The 21,784-nt window shown below is 39.7% G+C and overlaps 1 protein-coding gene across 1 annotated transcript in view; it reads right to left on the reverse strand.

Annotated features, from left to right (window-relative positions):
* Window positions 1-608: 608 nt before the first annotated feature.
* Window positions 609-21,784, reverse strand: part of LOC118832576 (ribonucleoprotein RB97D-like) — a 31,526-nt gene continuing 10,350 nt past the window's right edge. Inside the window, exons 2-4 of the mRNA XM_036739868.1 lie at window positions 16,327-16,395; window positions 15,741-15,942; window positions 609-3,117 (exon numbers count right to left, since the gene is read on the reverse strand). Coding sequence (XP_036595763.1) covers window positions 1,506-3,014 — 1,509 coding nt within the window. The 5' untranslated portion in view covers window positions 3,015-3,117; window positions 15,741-15,942; window positions 16,327-16,395 and the 3' untranslated portion in view covers window positions 609-1,505. The remainder of the gene's footprint in view (window positions 3,118-15,740; window positions 15,943-16,326; window positions 16,396-21,784) is intronic.

Here is a 21,784-nt window from a genome sequence, read left to right on the forward strand (position 1 = left end):
GCTGGCAGACTGGAATAGGCTTTGGAATGTGTCCTGAGTCCCTTGGTTAGATCATTGGATCATAGATTTAGAGTTGGGAGGGACTTTTAAGGTCATCTAGTCAAACAGGTTAGAAAACTGCTTCATACACTCTACGCTCCAGCCAAAGTGGTCCTCTTGCTGTTCCTTGTCCACTTGGCTGTTACATGGTGTTTGATCCCCCTCTCTGTGTCTCTGCCCAGGCTGTCATCAATGCCAGGTATGCACTCCCTCCTCACAAGATTCACCAAAAGGGTCACCTTCTACGTAAAGCCTGTTTGTGTCTTCTCCCCAATTGCTTGTTCTCTAATCTCCATCTTTGCCCTCCCAGTTATTTTGTATTTACTTTATTTACAGTTGCTCCACACTGATAGAATGTAAGCTCCTTGAAGGAAGCACCTATTGTTATTTTTGTTGTTGTCTTTTCTGTGTCCCCAGAATCTATCACAGTACCTGGAATAGAGTTCAGTGGTTAGTGTATTCAGATATTTTCTCAAAGTAATAGTAAGTCTTTGTTTAGTCTTCAAAGAATTCCAATGATGAAGGTATGAAGAAAACTATTTTGAATGAATAAGTGGAGGCAGGGAGATCAGAGGAAAAATTTATTGGAAAAAATCCAAGCAAGGGTTAATAAGAAACTAAAGTTGGGGCATGGTAGTGGGACTAGAACAGGAGAAAACAATGTATGTGAGAAATATCATAGAGGTAAATAGGACTTGACAATTAATTAAGGTGTGGTGTGAGAGGAAAGAATTCAGAATGATTGTGAAGTTTAGAGCCAGAATGTGTGGAGAAATGTGGTCATTGGCAAGAACGAGGAAGCCCAGAGAAGGGGTTGGCTTGGACAGGGAGATATGATGAATTTCATTTTCGATATGTTAAATCTGCAGCTCTGGAGGCCAATCTGGATGAAGCTGTAAAGGGTGTTTGGAGATGCAGGGTCGAGTTGAACTGTGTGATACAAAACAGGATATCATAGTCGGGTATCAGAATTGCAGAGCATCAAGAACCTTACTGCTCTTGACTGTTTACCTTGTTTCGATCCACTGCCTTGTGTGTGTCCTCCAATTCTGAGTATTATCTGGTGTAAGGCCCTAAACTCAACATTTTCATCCAACTTTGAGGCATTTCCCAGGCTCTAAGTAGATCTCCCATCTCCACAGTGTTTCTTTGGCTCCCTTGGGTCAGGCCTTTCTTGTTTCCACACTCCCTCAGCACCCATACTCACAATCTCCAGAAGACAACTAATTCAATTCTGTGATCTCTTGTTTGTTTTGTGATGCTTTCAGGATATCTCTTCTTTTTCTTTTGAAGACTACAACAGAGAAATTTATTAAGGGGGCAGTCTATCTTAATGGGGAGGGGCAAGAGCAGGTGACTTCAGAGAACACCAGATCAGCAAAGGGTCAAAAGAAATAGGAGGGGCCCCAAAAGGTGGATTCGGAAGGCACTGCTAATCCCTCCAGCTAGTTAACAAAAAAATCTTCCTAGTTGCCCCCAGAGCCAGTGGCCCCACCTCTGTGGGCACCTCTGGAAGATCCTCCCCCATTTTTCCAACCACCCCAACGCCTCTCCATAGGGTCAAAGGCTGCTTGGTACTGCCTGTGGCTGCTGCTGGTCTGGCTCTCGCTCCCTCCACTGTGGATGCCATTTCCATCACGGCCACTCTGATCACGGTTGCCTTGGCTTAGGATATGATGGCGGGGGCCACTCTCCTGGCCAAGGCTCAGGTTTGGCCTTGGACTGGGGCCAGGGAGACCTGGCTTTGGGCTTGGGCTGGGGCTAAGGAGACCCGAGTTTGGGTTTGGGTTTGGGCTTGGGCCAGGGCCAGATATGGGGATAAAACCTCGGTTAAGGCTTTGGCCCTGTTTGGGGTCAAGGCCTGAATTGGGGTTAGGCTCAGGTTTGGGGCCAGGCTCAGGTTTGGGGCCATAACCTGTGTTAACATCAGGGCTGATATCGGCACCTAGACCTGGGCTGAGGCTACACACAAACTTGGAGGTGAGCACTGGGTTGGATGCAGGGTCAGTGCCAGGCTTGGCTTCAGGGGCCAAGGACTCCCCAGCAGGTTTGGGGTTGGGTTCCCCTACAGGTATAGGGTCAGGGCTCCCCACAGGTTTGAGATTTGGGCCCTCCATAGGTATAGGATCAGGGTTGGCACCCCAATCTAATTTGGGACTGGGGATGCAGCCAGGTTTGGGGCTAAGGATCCAGGCTGGTTTGAGGCAGGGCACCCAGGCAAGTGTGGGGATGAAACTTCCATCAAATTTGGCATCAGAGTCTCCATCAGGTTTGAGGTCAGCATCCTCTGAAGGCTTGGCGTCAGGGTCCCCTGCATAAGCTTGGTTGGAAGGTCTCTGGTTACAGCTGCTCCCTGCGTCGAGGCTCCGCAAGTCCTGGTCCTTCTTGGGAAAAGCTTTCTTGATCTCCACTCGGTGGCCTTGGATAGGCTGGAACCTGACCACGGCGGCCTTGTCTGCAGTGTCATGGTCAACGAAGTGGACAAAGCCAAAGCCCCGCCTTTTGCCTGACTGCTTGTTGATGATGATCTCAGCCCTCTCCACAGGTCCAAACTGTGAGAAGTGTCTCACCAGGTCGCTCTCGTCCACATCATCTTTGAGGCCACCCACGAAGATCTTCTTCACTCGGGCATGGGCCCCTGGCTTATTAGAGTCCTCCCAGGGCACTGCTCGCTTCAACTCTACTTGGCTGCCATCCACTGAATGGGGTGAGGCGGCCATGGCTCTATCAGCCTCATTCATGCTGGAGAAAGAGACGAAGCCAAAACAGCGGGAACGACCGGTTTTGGGGTTTATCACCACTACACAGTCTGTGAGACTGCCGAAGGCCTCAAAATGTTTCCGGAGGCCAAACTTGTCAGTGTTCGGGTTGAGCCTCCCAACGAACAGCTTACGAAGCTGTGCATTCTCCAGCACCGAAGAACTTGGGCTGCAGTCTGGTTCCATGGGGGCCTGTGAATCTGGAGGAGTAGCCATCCTTGAGGATAGCAGAAGTCTCCACGGAGAAGGAGGGGCCGCGAGAAAGGGAGCAAGTGGACCCAGGAATGCCGCAGGAACGAGAGAATCCAGGAGATCTCTTCTAAAGAGTAATGAGGCATATTTGTAAACTCTTTTTAAAGGATAGTTAATTTTCAATTTTATTATCTTGTTAGAAAAAAATAAAATGTTTTCTGACTTTGAATGGCTTCTCTTATTTTCTGTGATAGTGTCCCAAAAGTCTAAGTGGAGTTTTAAGCTTTAATAGTTTAAATATCTATTAATTTATAGTTTAAATGTCTACTAAACCTTAAAACTACACTCAGACTTTTGGGACACTCTACATTAGGATATTTTAAGATTATTAAATCTGAAGAGGAATGTTGGGGTCCTTTGCCAGGATACTTCTTTGCAGAAGAGTTAGGCATGTTAGACAATGCTAAGTCCTTTTGGTTAACAAGTCTCCAGGACAGCCACATGACTTAACTAGAGATACCCAAGGCAACAGGCTGGAGGGGGCAGAGAAAGGAGAGAGGTAACAGTGGAAAGGTAATAGGGAAACATCTCGTCTTACACTGAGGTGGCATCTGATACCTCCAAACTAGAACATTTCATCTGAACTCTCTGAACTGGGACTGGATTGATATTTCCAAAGAGGGATTAGGAAAGTCAGTCAAGGGGTACAGCTAGGGATGCCTTAAGGGAGCCTCAGGTAGGGTGGTCTTTAGGGCCCTGGCAGGAGGAAGGAAGAGAGTGTTCCAAGGACTTGTCATGGTTACACAAAGCTCTTGTTGGGATTCCCAGGTCCATCATCACTTCATATGTCTGACCTCAAAATCAGGGAGACTTTAATGAGAAAGGAAACTGGAAGAGCCATACATGGGAATTTTAGAGAAAGAATAGTACAAAAGGGAAGGGGGGGGTGTACCATGCATCAGGAAGGGACATGACTGGGGCAGCTAGGTGGCGCAGTGAGTAGAGCACTGGCCCTGGAGTCAGGAGGACCTGAGTTCAAATCCGGCCTAAGACACTTGACACATGTACTAGCTGTGTGACCTTGGGCAACTCACTTAACCCCAATTGCACTGCCAAAAATCAAAGACAAAAAAAAGGAAGGGACATGACTGGTGAACAGTCACTTTATTGGATGGAGAAAGGCTAGGTCTTAAAGATCAGGTTCCTATTATTAAAAAAAAACCCAAAGAAAGAGATAAACTTTAGCTTGCGCCATTTGTGTGTGTGTGTGTGTGTGTGTGTGTGTGTGTGTGTGTGTGTAGCCCATGACTGACTGAATTCTGTAGGAAACAATTAGCTTTATTAAAAAATTATTCTGAATTAGGCCAAATAACTGCTTTGTTATATTCTCCCCAACTTATCCTTGAACTTCTTCCCTAATTTTATTATGTAAACCAAAATAGGAAGACAAAAAATGCTTTGGACCCAGAAGTATTTTGAAATTTTGAAACAACTATTCTGTTTAAGGAATTCATTGAGGTGGAGGATGAGGTGGGAATCATCTGTCCTGTTGTAGTCAGTGCTTGAGAAATTGGAGCACCTGTTTCTGAAGAAATCAGATAAATGTTAGGCCATCGGGCCATCAGATGATAGTTTTTGTTCCAGGCCCAGTTGGCCCAGACTTGGAACAGGAGGTAATATACTACACATATGCTTCCCATTCTTTCAAGCCTTCATATACTTGGTTTTTCTCCCTGACTCTATGACAGAGTCAGAATACATTGTACTTTTAATGAAAGTGCAGAAAATGGATGTATCTTGCCACTGATTCTATGCAGCAAACTCTTATTGAAATCAAGGAGTGCGGCCATATTTCTTCATGAACAAAATTTGGCATGTAGACATGTAACCTGTCACATGCCCTATTTCCATCCAAAGAGGGTGTTTGCCAAAGAACTAAAAACCATATGGAAATGTACATGTGTCTTGATCTTCTCCCAACACTTTATGAAGGAGAATAATTTTTACCCTTTCATAGTCACTTCTTTCAACCAATGCAGCCAAAATCTGGGCTAACTAAAACTCAGAGTTCCCACATTTAAGTGCCAGATTGGCATTGTGGATTAAACAAAGGCAAAATGTCATGAGCATAAATAAGAAAGAATTAATTAGGTACCGGGATTTCTAAAGATGGCCTCCAACAGCAAGAATTAGTAACACACTTGTTTGATATTTAAATCTGTTGGAAAATTTAGTTGCTTGATTTGAGGAAGTAAAGTCTCAGGCACTGGGAGTTACATCAATTTCACATAAACATTTGAATTATGATTCATTTATCTAAACCAAATCCAGACGTGAAATCTCTTAAAATAGTTACTTAATGTGCAGAAAGTATGGTTCCTGGAGTGCAGAAATGATTGCCATTAATGATTTACACAGTACAGTGAGCTTCGTTCTTAAACTTGCTAGTCTGAAGACTGCACTTGTATAAATCTTCCTAGGGAAGCCACAGAGGAATATAATTTGTATCTGTTTGCCATAGGTGTGAAATGAGTCTCCCTAATTGTGTTCTCTTCTTGACCTGGATGAAAGTTGCCCCAAGGGTGTCATGAACATGGGAGAGGAATAGGTAGAAAAGTTTTCTTCCTGTGCAGGGAGGAGTTAAGCAGAAAATTATAGCTCTTGTAGAGAGAGTCAGCTTTGGTTCAGATGAAGCAAGCAGAGACATAGCTAGGAATTTTTTTTTTCACCTGGGGTGAAAACAGTTTGGGAAGATAGTCTGATGGTAAAGTAGCTAGTCTGATTGGCAGTTGCATTTGTGCTGGGAGACAGAGTGGTCCATCCTTGGGAGCCATGGGGTTGGAGCATAGCGGAAAGGGATGGAGGGCCCTGAGCCCTTTTCCAACAGTAATGCCTGGGCAAGTAGAGACTGTGATGTCAGGTTTCGGAATGTTGCTAGCCACCAGGAAGAAGCATGCCCCCTGAAGAAGTATGTCCCCTAGATGTTGGCACTCTGGGGTCAAAGTTCTCTTTACCTTGTGAGAGTTCTGTTACAAGATAAGTACTTACATGGGTAACTGCTCAAATAGAAACTGCTCACTTGGGGAGGGGAGTGGCAGGAATTGTTTCAGTTCCTTCAGGCCACTAGGGAGAGCATTTACCAGATTACATCTACTAGGGTGCTGAATAAATGTCCTTGTAGCCTCTAAAAATATCTCCTATTTCTTCTTTCTTGTTCTTATTCTTTTCCTTCTCTTCCTCCTCCTCCTCTCTCCTTTCCTCCTTTTTCTTCCTCCCTCCTCCTCTTATTTGTGCTTTTCTACCCAGTATCCTGAATGCCAGGTACCCACTGGGTTATGTAAGTTACGCATACTATGGAATGGGATGTATGTGACATCTTGAGCATTTCTCTTCTGCCTTGAACCCAATCCCCTCCCCTTAGAGTCAGCCACTGCTTGCTCCTGATTCTCTGGTGGATAGAATCACAGCAATGTGTAGAAGACATCTAGATGGATCAGCTAGCGCCACATCTCTCTTACATAAATGTCACATAAACATGTCCTCTTCTCTCTACTCACACAGCTACCATGCTAGTTAATGACTTCATCGCCTCCTGCCTGAACTGTCACAGCTATCCTTTAATTGGTCTCCCTCCTTCACATCTCTCCTCTGCTCCAATTCATTTTTCACTGAACTGCAGGTGGGATTTTCCTAAAGCATACAACTGACCATGTCATACCCCCTCCCCCCATAATCAATAAACTCTAATGGCTCCCGAACTCCAGGATCACATATAAAGTCCTCTCTTTGACATTTAAGCCCTTTACAACCTAGTCTTATACTTTTCTGCCTCCTGTGTCCACTGGGACCCAGCTACACAGGCCTTCCTTTACCCAATGTTCCATCTCCTGACTCTGGGCCTTTTCACGGGCTATCTCCCATTATTGGAATGTGGGGTAGCTACTCTCCTCCTGACTTCCATAGCTCAGTCCCATCTTCTGCAGAAGACCTTTCCCTGTCCACTCTGCCACCCCACTCCTCTTCCTTGATACTTTCCCTCGAAGGTTATTTTCCGTGTGTACTGTATTTATCCTATTTATGTATACATATTTTTTTGTATGTTGCCATTCTCCTCCTGACCTTGGTCCTCTTTCCCAGACTTCTAAATATACTATCTCTTTCTAGAATTTCCCCCAGTGCCTAGGGCCTCTTTAATGCGGAATATACACTCACTTCTTCTGCTTTCATAAACTGAAATGTTCATCTGTTCCTGAAGCATCCTCCATTTTGTGTATGTGTAGGGGCAGGTTGGGACTCATCCCCCTCCTGACCCTATCCCTGGCTTCTAGACTTCAAAACCCTGGCCCTGTGCCAGGCACCTCCCCTTCTCCTTCATTCCTTCCTTTGATTGCCAGCTTTTGTCTGTGTGCTGTTTTTCTCTATGAGAGTATAAGTTTTTGGGGGGCAGGTTATGCCTTTATTTTTGTTTATTTTTCTATCACTAGCATTTAGAACAGTGCCTGACACACAGTAAAAGCTTAATACTTTTTGTTGACTAACTACATGTTTTTATAGATAGAGGCATAGGCCTGTCACCAGTGGGAGTGGTATTCTCCAGTCATTAAGATGGTGACTTGGCTCTACCTGGCTCGCTTACCTTTGCCATGTAGAGACGAGTTGATATTTTCACAGTTATAGAAACTGAGATAGAGGACACTAGGCTAATTGTCTCAGAGACATAGTTAGTGACTTAATTGGTATGTATTAGGAAAACTCACTGCCCTTGGAGTTAGTTGCTTAGCCTGTTGGTCAAGTCTGCATTTCTCAAAGGTAATATTCTTCATCATGTTAAGGTCATGCCTCTGGGTTTCAGAAATCCACTCAAATAATTAGCAAGGCTGAGGCATAAAATACAATTGCACCATTGAGCGCTTGACCTGCGTTACCTAGTTTGTGTGATCATAAGCTTTTTACAAGTTGTTTTACTGAACACAGCCCCTATTGTTTACATACTGAAATGAAAGTATCATTTTTCATGGCGGACCAAAAAGATATTAGGTGTGTGTGGCATTAGGTGTGTATACATGCATACATGTGCTTTTCTTTCTCTGCCCACTTTCCAGTGATAGTATTATTTGATCCTTATGTTATAATGATTACTCTTGGGGCAGTGATCAACACTGTTGATTTTTAGACTTTGATGCTTCAGAAACTCAGTGCTTTTGTCATTCCAAATGAATTCCAAGTCAAGCTGTGATTTTTACCATATAGAATCCCCTGTTACTGGTGAATGAAATATCATTTGCTTTTGTGGTTGAAAAAGCTGGCCTAATAATGGACACGTACAAGCTAGAATGAGTATGACTTTACTTTCCTAAATGTGGTCAATTCAAATGATATTGTGTTTTAATAAAAAATTCTTGTCATTCCAAGGAATCCTCTCTTCAAAATATAAGAAAGTATGCCCTAATCCAGGGGTGGGGAGCGTGCAGCCTCGAGGCCACACGTGGCCCTCTAGGTCCTCAAATGTGGCCTTTGACTGGGGCCACACTTGAGGACCTTGAGGGCCACGTGTGGCCTCGAGGCTGCACATTCCCCACCCCTGCAATCCATTATGCTTTCTTTTAAGTTCTATTGCTCGGTGGATAGAATGCTCATTGGGCCTGAAGTTAAGAAGACCTGATTTCAAATCTGGCGTCAGACACTTAACAGTTCTGTGACTCTGGGTGAGTCACTTAACCTCTTTTTGTCTTAGTTTCCTCATTTGTAAAATGAGGATGATAATGATAGCACCTATCTCCCAGGATTGTTGTGAGGATCAAGTGAGATAATAATTGTAAACCACTAAGCACAGCGCCTGGCACATAGTAAGCGCTATATAAATGTTAGCTATTATTTTTATTATTGATTTACTAGCAGTTTCATTATAGAAGAATGCTGGCCTTTGCTAGCTATGTAATGATTCTAAGCTAGTATTTCTATTACTGGCAACGTAACTTTAAAATTTAGCATTGGGACAGAAAAAGTAGTTAATGTGGCTGGTTTGCATCAGATACATACTGAAGGATGTTGTGCCAGAAGCAAGATGATTTAAAAGGCACTTGTGGATTGGTTTTCAAGATCTCAAAGATGGGAAGATTCCCTTAAAATGGAAAAGATATCAGACAGCATTTTTGACAGTGGAGAAGACGTCAGCAACTACCAACTTTATGAGACTACCTTTTCACTTGTATATATGTTTTATGAGAATTGTCTCTGCATGCATGAATGATATCTTTAATACAATCAGGAGATGGGAATAGGCAGGGTTCTGCAGAAATTTTTTTTAACAGCAGACAACTTATTTTGCAGTCACATACTTGACTGAATAGTGTAAAGAATACAAAATATTAGAAGATATGTCCTATTGTTTGTTGCCTTTAAAAAACATTTGAGTCAATAGAACAAAATTCCAACTTTGACATGTCTTTTTAACTGCAATTTCTCTCGTGTATACATATGTTAAAATTATATAAGACTCAATAGTACAAGCCATTGCAAAGAAAAATTTGTTCAGTGATGTGCTGAACATTGATATCAAACAAGGGGTAAAGGCACTGTCTTGAAGGTTTTTTTTTAAAAATACAAATTCCAAATGAAAAAGATTCCTTCTTGATATTGGGGCTCTCCAAATGATTCTATTTATTAACCACCTTGTACATTGCGCTCTAGAATACCACAAACATTTCTCAGTGAAATCTACAGTAATTCACAATAAAGTAGTCTAACAAAAGATCTAGAAAATCAAGGGAAATGATGAAAAGAAATAGGGACAAAGAGGGAATAGCACTTCCAGGTCTCAAACTATATCATAAAGCAGCAATCATCAAAACTATCAGATATTGGGGCAGCTAGGTGGCGCAGTGAGTAGAGCACCGGCCCTGGAGTCAGGAGGACCTAAGTTCAAATCTGGCCTCAGACACTTGACACATTTACTAGCTGTGTGACCTTGGGCAAGTCACTTAACCTCAATTGCCCTGCCAAAACAAACAAAGAAAATTATCAGATACTAGCTAAAGAGTAGAGAGTGAAATTGATGAAGCAGACCAGACAAGTGAGAATCAGAAACAAAAGAAACATAACAATCCAGTGTTAGATAAAGTGGAAGACAAAAATTACCTAGGAAAGAACTCCCTATTTGATAAAAAAAAAACTCCTGAGGAAAACTGGAAAGCAGTCTGGCAGAAAATTAGGATTAGACCAACATCTTACAACATCTTCTATAATACATTTTAAATGGATACACAGCCTTAATATTAAAGAACAGGCTATGAAAAAATTAGAAGAGAAACAGATCATATGCCTCTCACAGTTATGGATAGGAGATGTATTCTTAACTGAACTAGAAATGGGGCAATTGTAAAGGATAGAATAGATTACTTTGATTACATGAAATTGAAAAGCTTTTGTACAAACATTATTAATGCATCTAGGATATGAATGAAAGTGGTTATATATATGTATGTATATATGTATATGTATATATGTAATCATCAGCCATTCTCCAATAAATAAGCGGTCAAAGAGTATGAACAGTTTTCAAAAGAAGAAATGCAAAGTATTCTCGACCCCTTGAAAGAATGCTCTAAATCGTTAATAATATGGGAAATGCAAATAAATCAAATCTGAGGTTCTGCCTAATACTCTGCAAATTGGCAAAGATGACAAAAATGGTAATAGTCAATGTTGGAAGGGTTGTGGGATGATAGACACACTAACACATCATGGGTGGAGCTGTGAATTGGTATAATATGTTGGAAAGCAATTTGGAATTATGCAAATAAAGTGACTAAAATGCCCATACCCTTTGATCTAGAGACTTATTACTAGCCTTATACACTAAGAAAATCATTGATAAAAGGAAAGTCTCATAGATATAAAAATATTTATGGCCACATTTTTTATGATAGCAAAAAATTAAAAACAAAATATATGCACATAGATTGGGGAGTGGCTAAACAAATTGAGGTAAATGAAAGCAGTGGAATATTACTATACAATAAGAAATGACATGTATGATGAATACAGAGAAGCGTGGAAAGATCTATATGAACTGATGCAGAGTGAAGTAAGCAGAGTAAAGAAAGCAATATACATGGTAACCATAGCAATGGAAATGGAAAGAATAACTACACATGCAAAAATAAAAAAAAATGAATGTAGCTAAATTATAAAGATTAAGCATTATTCAAAAGAAGAGTGCCTACCCTCCCATAGCCTTTCCATTATTTGTAATATTTGCTTTAATTTTCATTTCCCAGAAAGCAGAAAGATGTGAAACAATTTTTACAGCAAGTGTTTCTGATAAAAGCCTTATTTCTCAAATATATAGAAAACTGAGTCAAATTTTTTAAGAATATGTCATTTCCCAATTGATAAATGGTCAAAGGATATGAAGAGGCAGGTTTGAGAACAAGAAATCAAAACTATCTATAGTCATATGAAAAAAATGCTGTAAACAACTATTGATTAGAGAAATGTAAATTAAAACAACTCTGAGGCACCACCTCACACCTATCAGAAATGACCAATGCTGGAGCAGATGAGGGAAAAATAAGTACACTAATGAATTGTTGGTAGAGTTGTCAACTGGTCCTACCATTCTGGAGAACAATTTGGAAGTAGATCCAAAAGGCTGTAAATCTGTACATACTCTTTGACCCAGTAACACCACTACTAGGTCTGTATCTTGAAGAGATGAAAGAAAAAGGAAAAGGAACTATATGTCCAAAATATTTATAACATCTCTTTTTGTGGTGGCAAAGAATTAGAAGTTGAGGGGATGTTCATCAATTGGGGAATGGCTGAACAAATTGTGGTGTGTAGTTGTAATGGAGTACTACTGTGCTATGAGAAATGACGAGGGGAGTGATTTCAGAAAAAGATGGTAAGACCTATGTGAACTGATGCAAAGTGAAGTGAGAAGAACTGGGAGATCATTGTGCACAGTAGCAGTAATGTTGTAATGATAATCAGCAGAGACTTGGTTACTCTGATCAATACAGTGATCCAAGACAGTTCCAAAGAACTCATGATGAAAAAATGCTATCCACCTCTACAGAGAAAACTGATGAACTCTGAGTGCAAATTGAAGTATAATTTTCTCACTTTATATTTCTTGATTTTTTGGAAATATGGCTAATAAGGAAATATGTTTTGCATGATTTCACATGTATAATTGACATCCTATTGCTTGCCTTCTCAGTGGGTTGTGGGAGGGTGTAAGAGAAAGGAGAATTTGGAATTCAAAATTTAAAAAGAATGTTTAAAGTAAATACATTTTTTAAAAAGATAAAAGGTCTAACCATGCATACTGGCAAAACAAAGTGGATGAAAAATGAATGTTGCCCAGACACGCATGAGCAGCTATTGAACAAGTCCATCTGTATGTCTATCTTAGAGAAATGTATCTGAAAAAAGGGTATGTGAGAGTGTGTATGAGTACTACCTTGTAGAGAATGATACAAGCTAGGGTCCTTTAATGGAAATCACTTATTTTTATTCCTTTCATGATAATCCCTTATGAATTCACAGGATGCTAAAGAAGTAAATTCAATGATGTTGTTAATATGAAGATGAAGCATTCAAATGCACACATCCTCTTTGACAGAAATTTCCCAACCCTTACTTTCCTTCTGGATATCATTTCCTTCAGGCATTCTGAAATTTATTCTGAAAGTATTTACCATTGGATAGGTATTTTTCCTGCTTTTCTCCACTTCTGTTCTTTCCTTTTGCTGGCTTTTTCTCCCTTACTGAAACTCAAATAAAAATTTTAAAACACCAATTGACGGAGAGGCTCTCAAAAATGAAGAATGTTGAAGTCAGTGGGTAGAATGTTAGAGCCAATACAGATCATTCTAGTATGAATTTCTGAGGCTTTGTCTTCATGATATCAAAATGACCAGTTAAAAAGAGAGAAAAATGTAGTCAACTTCGTTATTGGGTATTGAGTAATATTGAGGAGGATCAAGAGGAAGTGGTAAGGACTGTCTTGGCACAAAGCAAATAGCCAGGGTAGGGACACTTGGGTTTTGCTTATGGGTGCTGAATTTAAAGGGTACTTCCAACATTTGTAGATCCTCAGCAGCATACAAATAACAGATCTTAATACCTAGGTAGGAACTGTGTATTATATAAACTTCATATCTCCTTTAATGCATAGCACAGTGTTTGGCCCATAATAGTAAATGTTTATTTAATACATGAATAAATGAATGTCAGGATATCAACTTTTTAGTGTTGCTATATACTATATCTATCTAATATACATATATATGTATGCTATATAAAGACAGTACTATTATCTACAGAGAAAAATTATAGAAACCTCTCCAGTCTGTCATATTCTAATGGTAATTGCTTATGTTATAAATTAAAAGGTTGTTAAGTGAATCATTCTAACAACATAACTCTTTAGGTCTCAATAAATTCCCTGAGGCCAATGCTTTGCACATAGCTTGGCAACATTGGATGAGAAATCTTGTTTCTATAGGTTGGGATTTATAGATGAGCCTAAAAAATGGGAAGATAAAGATTAGTTGCTCATTTATAGAAAGCCAGCTCAGACTGAGTAAAGAGTGAATAGTTCTTGATGATCATTTATCTCCAACTATAAAAAAGTCATTACAAGCTTATCTGGAAGTTGGAGGAAGCTCCTTTGGATAAAAAATCCACATCATTCTAATGAAAAGGGCAAATGTAGTATTTTCTTTCTGATGCATGATAATAGAAAAAATCAAGTAAGAACCTTGAATGTTATTATATTTCTACCCATTTGACTCCTTTGGGGATAACTTGGAAAATGTACTTTGTCCATATCAATAGATATGAATTTCTCAGTGCAAGGGAATGAGTCAAAATTGAGATTACACTTTAAATAGTACCAAGGTGCTCATCATAGATATTTCTCAAGTTTGATAGTTATGTGATCTTGCTCACTTGGTTACTCCCTTCAGTGATACAGACCACAAAGCATTCATGCCTACATACCCTGTATGATTTTGTTGGATGTATGCCCACAGATCCTTCTCCTGAGACCCACCCAACCGGCTGAGCACCTTCGCCTAGTTCTCTTGGCATTGCTTTGAAACCAGCAAGGCAAATGGGTAGTTCGCTGGTTACCACAAACTCTCTCTGTATGACTGTCTCACCTTTTCTGATTGTATATCTCTCTAGTGATATCTTTCATATTGTTTCTCTGGCATAGTTCTTGGTTGGTATTGTGTTGCAGCCTACTGATATATACCATGTGACTCTTTATTGCCTTCTGGGTGACCTTTAACTTTAATTCTTTGGAAACTAGAATTCCCCACCTCCCAACCATACATAAAAAAATATTGTTGTTGAAAAGACAGGTGTGAAAAAAATCTTTGAGCTGTTTTGATTTGCATTTCTCTTATTTTTAGCAATTTGGAGTGGTCTGTCATATGGTTGTTAACAATTTGCAATTCTTCTTTTGAGAAGTCTTTGTTCATATCTTTTGACCACTTATTTGACTTGTGGTCACATTTCAGTTTGTTGTCTATATATATTGGCTGTCAGACTCCTTTCAAAGATTATTTGATAAAAAGATTTCTCATAGTCAGCTACTTCCTTTCTTATCCTCTTTGCATTGATTTTGTTCATATAAAAGCTTTTCAACTTAATGTGATCAAAATTTTCTGTTTTATCTTTTGTAATTGCCCCTGTCCCTTGCTTGGTTAAGAATTTAACCCCTAATCATAGCTGTGAAAAGTAACTGATCTAATTCTCTTCTAATATTTTTATGGTATGACCTTTAATATTTAGGTCATATATCCATTTTGAGTTTATTGTGGCATGCAAGATGTTGGTCTTTGACCCAGAGATTCCACTGCTCAGGATATATCCCAGGTAGGCCAATGACAAAAAGAAAAGTCCCCCCAAAATAAAAAAAAATATTTATAGCAATATTGTTTCATGGTAGCAAAGTACTAGGGACAAAGTTGATGCCTGTTGACTTGGAAATGGAAAATCTAATTGTATATAAATGTAATGCAACAATACTATACTGTAAGAAATGATGAATATGACAGATAGAAGCAGGAGACAACAAATGAACTGAAACAGAACCAGGAAAATAATATATACTATGACTATAACAATGTAAATGGAAAGAACAACCACCACAAAACAACTGAAACTGAGTACAGTAGAATCATAAGCTTGTTTTTCCCTACCTATTTGAGGAAGTATGTGTGTGTGTGTGTGAGCACGCATGTGCATGCATGCCACATGGATGGTATGAGTATGAGAAGCTGCATGTAATAGGATCATAGATTCAGAACTGAAAGGAACCTCAGAGACTATTGATGCCAGCCCCTTCATTCTACAGCAAAGGAAACTGAGACTTTGATTACTTACATAACTTGCCCAGCATCATGCAGCTGGTCAGTGTCTGAGGCAGAATTTGAACCTGTCTTCCTGACTCTAGTAGCAGTGCTCTATTCAAACTACATTGCTGCCTTCCAGTGTAATGGTAGACTTTTTTAATATCTCAATTAGTTTTGATGATCTGCTTTTTGAATTCTTTTTTTTCTTCTTTGTTAGAAAGGATGTATCTTTGGGAGGGAGAGGGGGAGAGATATGTAGGGAAATGTAAGTGATGAAAAAATGATGTCAGTAAACATTTATGAAATAAATATTTTAAAAGATGAGCTTTTGTTTTAGGGAGAAATCTAGAGTTGTTGAAATAAGGAGAAGAATACTCACCAAAGGCAGTCCCTATTGCACTGGACAGTGTTCACTGAAGAGTCCAAATGGAAGAGGGATTCTCTAGAGATAGTGAGGCCCTCCAGATGTTCTTATTGTGGATGTCTTTGTGCCGATTGCACAGAGCTCCTGTATATTGCAGAATCTTCTGATTTATGGGATTTATGCAATCCCGTAAAAAGGTTCGTCTTAACTTTCTGCCCTGGAAAAAAATACAATAGCTGTTATTTATATAGCATTTACTATGTTGTCAGAGGCCTTCAACAAGGATGAAAATGCTATCAAAGTCAGCTACTGCACTGATAGTAAATTACTTAACATGAAAAGGCTACAAGCCAAAACTAAAATGGAGGGAGTGTTGGTGCATGACTTTTTCTTCATAGATGATTATGCACTCAGTGCAGCCTCTGTGGCTGAGATGCAACAAAGTATGGATCAATTCTCTGCTGCTTGTGCTAATTTTGGCCTGATAATCAATACCAAGAAAACAGAGGTTCTCCATCAGCCAGCACTGCTCCACCCATAGGTGGAACCATTGGTTACAACAAATGGAGAAGTTTTGAATGCTATGGATAAGTTCACTTACCTTGGTGGCGTACTTTCCAGGGATGAACACAGTGATAACGAGGTTGACGCACACAGTGTTTGGGAGGCTCTAAAGGAAAGTGTGGGAGAAAAGAGGTATTAGACTGCCTACCAAAACTAAAGGTCTACAAAGCTGTTGTGTAGACCTCATTGTTGTATGCCCGTGAAATCTGGTCAGTATACCAGTGCCATGCCAGGAAAGTGAATCGCTTCCACTTGAAGTGTCTTAAGAAGATTCCGAAGAACACCTGGTAGAATAAGGTGTCAGACACCAAGGTCCTTTCTCAAGCTGAACTGCCAAGCATTCATTCTGTTGTAGAGAGTGCAATTCTGATCAGCTGGCCACATTGTTTGAATGCCAAATGTACTTTTGCCTAAAAGACTATTTTACAAAGAACTCATAGAAAGGCAAGCACTCACATGGAGGTCAGAAGAAACAATATAAGGACACAGTCAAGGTCTTTCTGAAGAACTTTGGAACTGATTATGAGACATGGGAGACAGTAGCATAAGACCATCCAAGATGGTGTGCCCACATCAAAGAAGACACTGTGCCCTATGGGCAAAGCAGAATTGCAGTAGCTCAGAAGAGCTGTAAGATGCACAAATTTAGAGACTTCTCCACTCCAAATGTCCTGTTTCTGCCCAGTCTGTGGTAAGAGCCTTCCGAGCTTGGATTGGTCTTATCAGCCACAGTCAGACACACTGTACGGGGATCCCAACATAGTGATGTCATTTTGGTCCCTTTTGAGAACAGAGGACAACAACCAACAAACCATGTACCAGATACTGTGCTAAGCACTTTGTAAATATTACCTCGGTTTATCTTCACAACAGCCCTTTGAGCTAGGTGCCATTCTTATCCTCATTTTACATTTAAGAAAACTGAGGGAAATAGAGGTAAAGTTATTTGCCCAAGGTCACAAAGCTTGTACGTATCCGAGGTCAGATTTGAACATTCCATCTGCTGCCCAAACGAGTGGATGCGGAATGTCTATAGTCTAGATTATGATATGTAGTTGGACGGACAACTTATAATTTTTGGTCATCGGTACATATATCATGGACACATCCATTAGAAGCAGCTGCTGGCACAGTGGCTAGAAATCTGGGCCCAAAATCAGGGAGACCTGAGTTCAAAATCAGCCTCAGACATTTACGAGCCATATGACTGGAAACTCACTTCACCTCTGTCTAGTTTTCCTCATCTGTAAAACAGATAATGATAGTGTTGTTGTGAGAATCAAATGAGACAGTTGTAAAATGTTTAGCATGGTACCTGGCACATAGTAGGTATTTCATAAATGCTTGTTTCTTTCCTTCCTTCTGTTCATGAACAGATATTGCAGATACACAGTGATCTGGACTCAGAATTATACCAGAAGAGAGAGGGCCTTTGGGAAACTGTCCAGTGCTTTTAATCACCCTAAGGTCACCAGGGACTGTTGTGTAAAATGGGAGGTGTTTCAGAAGAGACAAAAAATCCCTAACTGTGAATTTGTTTTTCCTATATATTCCCAGAGAGGCCCCAGTTGCTTGAGGAATTCTGGATAGTGTTGTGTTTCTTGGATCCCCTCCACTAATCCCACAAATCTCCCAAGACAGGTTTACATCTAACACCGGAGAACATCCACAGGCCACTCGGCATCCACTGAGCATGGGACACAAGTACAGTGAAAAAGATAGTTTCTTGGCTAAGTAGATTTTTTCCTTGGCTTCCACAGTTGGATGTCTTCTGTCTGACCTGTTTTACAAGATTGTATGGACAAAAAGAGATCACACAATTAAAGAAGCTTAGAGTTGGTAGGGATCTAGTGGCCTCTCTAGTCTAACCTATTCCTAACAAAGGATCTACTCTACAATATCCCTGAATATTGAGCACCCAGCCTTTGTTTAATCAACTCCAGTGACAGGGAACTCACTACCTATTGAGGCAACCTGTTCCACTTTTAGACACTTGTAATTGTTATGAAACTATTCTTTACATCAAGCCTAAATCTGCCTCCCTTTAACCTCCCCTCCATTGCTCCTGGTTCTGCCCTCTGGGACCAAGCAGAACAAATTTAATCCTACTTCAATATGATGACTCTTCAAATACTTTGACTATTTTCGTATTAGCCCAAATCTTCTCTTTGTCAGGTTAAACAGAGTCATTTCTTTCCATTTATCCTTATGTAGCATGGTATCTAATTTTCTCACCATCCTGTTCACCCTCATGTGGATGAAACCCAGCTTGTCTTTGTTCTTTTTTTAAATTATTGATCCATTTTGTTTATATTATGCTCATTTCTGAATATGTCCCTCCTCCCTTCCCAATGAAACTTTCCATGTAATGAACATTTTAAAAAGTTACATTTCCACAAAACTAACCAACACATTAACCATTTCTTACAGCACATGTAATAATTCACACTCATAGTTTCCCATCTCGTCAATGAAAGGAGAAAGAGGAATTTTTTCATCTCTTTTCCAGTCAAGCTTGGTCATTATAATCACACAAGCTTGATTTTAATTTTATTATATTCTTTCCAGTCACATTATTGTCATTCTATATATTGTTTTCCTGGTTTTGCTTCCTTCACTCTGCGTCACTTCATCATACAAGTCTTTCCATGTTTATCTGAATTACTCATATTTGTCCTTTCTTATAGCACAATAGTAACATATCATATTTGTGCATCATGTTTTGTTTGGTCACTCCCCAACTGATAAATACCTATGTTGTTTCTAGGCCTGTGCTACTACAGAGTGTTCTTAGAATTTTTTTTGTATTTATGGGACCTTCCTTTCTGTCTTCAACTTCCTCAGGGTGTATTTCCAGTACTTAGTCTCTGGGTCCACGAGTCTGGACATTTTGATAATTTTTCCTCATAATTCCAGATTATTTTCCAGAATTATTAGATCATTCACAGTTCTGTCAACAGTATATAAACCTTCCTATTTTCCCATAGGCCCTCCACTTTGACTGTTTCCATTTTTACCAGTTTGTAGGGCATAAAGTAAAACTTGAAAGATGAAAGGTGAATAAACCATTCAAGTCACCCCATCCCACTTAAAGTTAGTAATAAGATCCTAAGTCCTAATACATTTATCAGAAGAGAATGGAGGAAGGGAATAAATGTTTTCATAGCGCCCACTTTGTGTCAGGCATTGTGCTAAGCGCATATCTCGATTGAATCACTCAAATTGGAGATGCGAACAGGGCCTAGACCTACCAAAGATTTAAGAATTATAGACTAAGTGCAAAAGGTCCTTGGATGAACTGATATGAAATTGACAGAGTGTTTTTTAACATCGACTGAGGAAACATGATTATATCCAGTGAGTCATCTAATGAAAATATCAAGCTAGTTTGGGGTCTAAGTTTGGGTCTAAGAGATTTTGAGGGTCTGGCAACAGAGAGGAAGGAGGGAGGTTATGGACAGCAGGGCTAAGAAGAATTGGAAATCTGGGGGCAACCAAAAAAAGCAAGGAAGAGAAGGTAAGACAGCTGTGGTGGAGAATGGAGAGAATGAAGAGGGCCACGAGCCCCAAAGGCATTGCAGAGCACAAGACTGGCCGATGCCACCAGTTGCACTCCCCTCTTCAAGAACTGAGAGAAGTTCCGTGAAAAGGTCTTCTGTTTCCTCAGCTTCCCCTCCTGATTCCAGTCTATTAACACACTGTTATATACTCTGCTACTTTTGTACCCAAATTTTCCAGTTACTTAATTTTTGCCTCAACCACAAAGAGGCCAGGAGTTAGTACAAGATAAATATAAATGTAAGTTGTGGCACAGAGCCAAACCTCTGCCGAAATGTTAGGAATTTTCCTAGACTGGGTTCATTGTGATTTCACTACTAACTCTTCATTTAACACAAACTCCTTAAAGCAGTAGAGGAGAGAACCATGTGGACCTGAGGGGATTCTAGGCATAAAACAAGCTAATAATTATAACAAGATGTTATATACCTTTCTTTTAATATTAGTTATTTGGTGCAGCCTTTCATATCATTGTTCATAGTTTGCAATTCTCCTTTTAAGAGCTGTTGGTTCATATCATTCATATCATCATCATTTGACCACTTAGTTTTGGGTATCATCTGTGTCTTCTTTAGGAAGTAGTGGCCAGAATTTCAGAACTGAACACAGTGACACAGAGGGATAATTAGTTACCTTGTCCTGGATATCATGCCTTTTTTCTTGCAGAAAATGAAAACATTCTGATTGTTGTCACAGGAATTATTGTCTAGTCATGTTTCCACAATTCTGTACTTGGGATATTAATGTTTTGAACCTATATAAAACTTTACATTTATTCCTATTCAATTTCAACCATTTAGATTCATCCTGTTCTAAACTACAGAGATACTTTTGTACCCTAGCCCTATTACCCAGCATCTTCTCTGTCCTTTCTAGCTTTGTGTCATTTGTAACTTTGATAAGCCTGCAATTCATGCTTCGAATCACTGACAAAATTGTTAAAAAAGCTCAGGGCCAAAGACTGATCTTCTCTGTACTACACTGGAGACTTCCTCACTGGAAGACTTCATTCAGTCTTTCAATCAACAGACATTTAAGTGCTGACCATGTACCAGGCACAGTGCTATGCACCGGAGATCTAAAGAAAGGCAAAAGGTAGTCCCTTCCCTAAAGTAGCACATGATTTAATGTGGGAGCAAACACATAAATAAATAAGTGTGGCTGTTTCTTAGGTAGGCTTGAAAGGCTCTTTTTGTCCAGGAATGGGTTGGATTAAATGGTCCCTGAGGTCCCTTCCAACTTTGAGATTCTCTTACCTTTTCAAATTAATATTGATTTTTTCTCGATTACTTTTTGGATTTGTTCATTCAGTTCTGCACTTGGAATCAATAGAGATGTCAGTTTGAATCTCACCTCTCTTACCTACCAACTGTATGATTATGGACAAGTCACCCCTCTGTGCTTCCCTTATCTATAAAATGGGGGTAATCATAACTGTAGAACAAGTAATTTACCTTCTAGGATTGTTGTGAGATTCAAGTGAGATCATGGATATGAAAGCATTTTGTACACTTTAAAGCACTATATAAACATCTACTGCTATCATTTTTGTTCCACAGAAAGTTCTAAATTTACTTAATGGCATTAACAATTAGCCCACATCTTTTCATCTTGTCCATAGGGATGGCACATCAAATAATTTACTGTTATCTAGGTAGACGTCATATGCTAAATTCCCTGATGTACCAGTCTAATTATCTTGTCATCAAAGGAAATGAGCATGAGGAGAAATTTAATTAGTCATGCTGGCTTTTAGTGATCATTGCTTCACTTTCTAAATATTCATAAACTATCACTTTAAAAATATGTTTTGAAATTCGCTGGAAATAAGTCAGATTCACTGACCAACAACTTGCATACTTGACCCTCTTCCTACTTTTTTTTAAAATTGAAGACCTTTGCCTTTCTTTAGTATTGGGACACCTCTTCATTCTACA

The sequence above is a fragment of the Trichosurus vulpecula genome, chromosome X (assembly GCF_011100635.1).
Source record: "Trichosurus vulpecula isolate mTriVul1 chromosome X, mTriVul1.pri, whole genome shotgun sequence".
Taxonomy (NCBI): Eukaryota; Metazoa; Chordata; class Mammalia; order Diprotodontia; family Phalangeridae; genus Trichosurus; species Trichosurus vulpecula.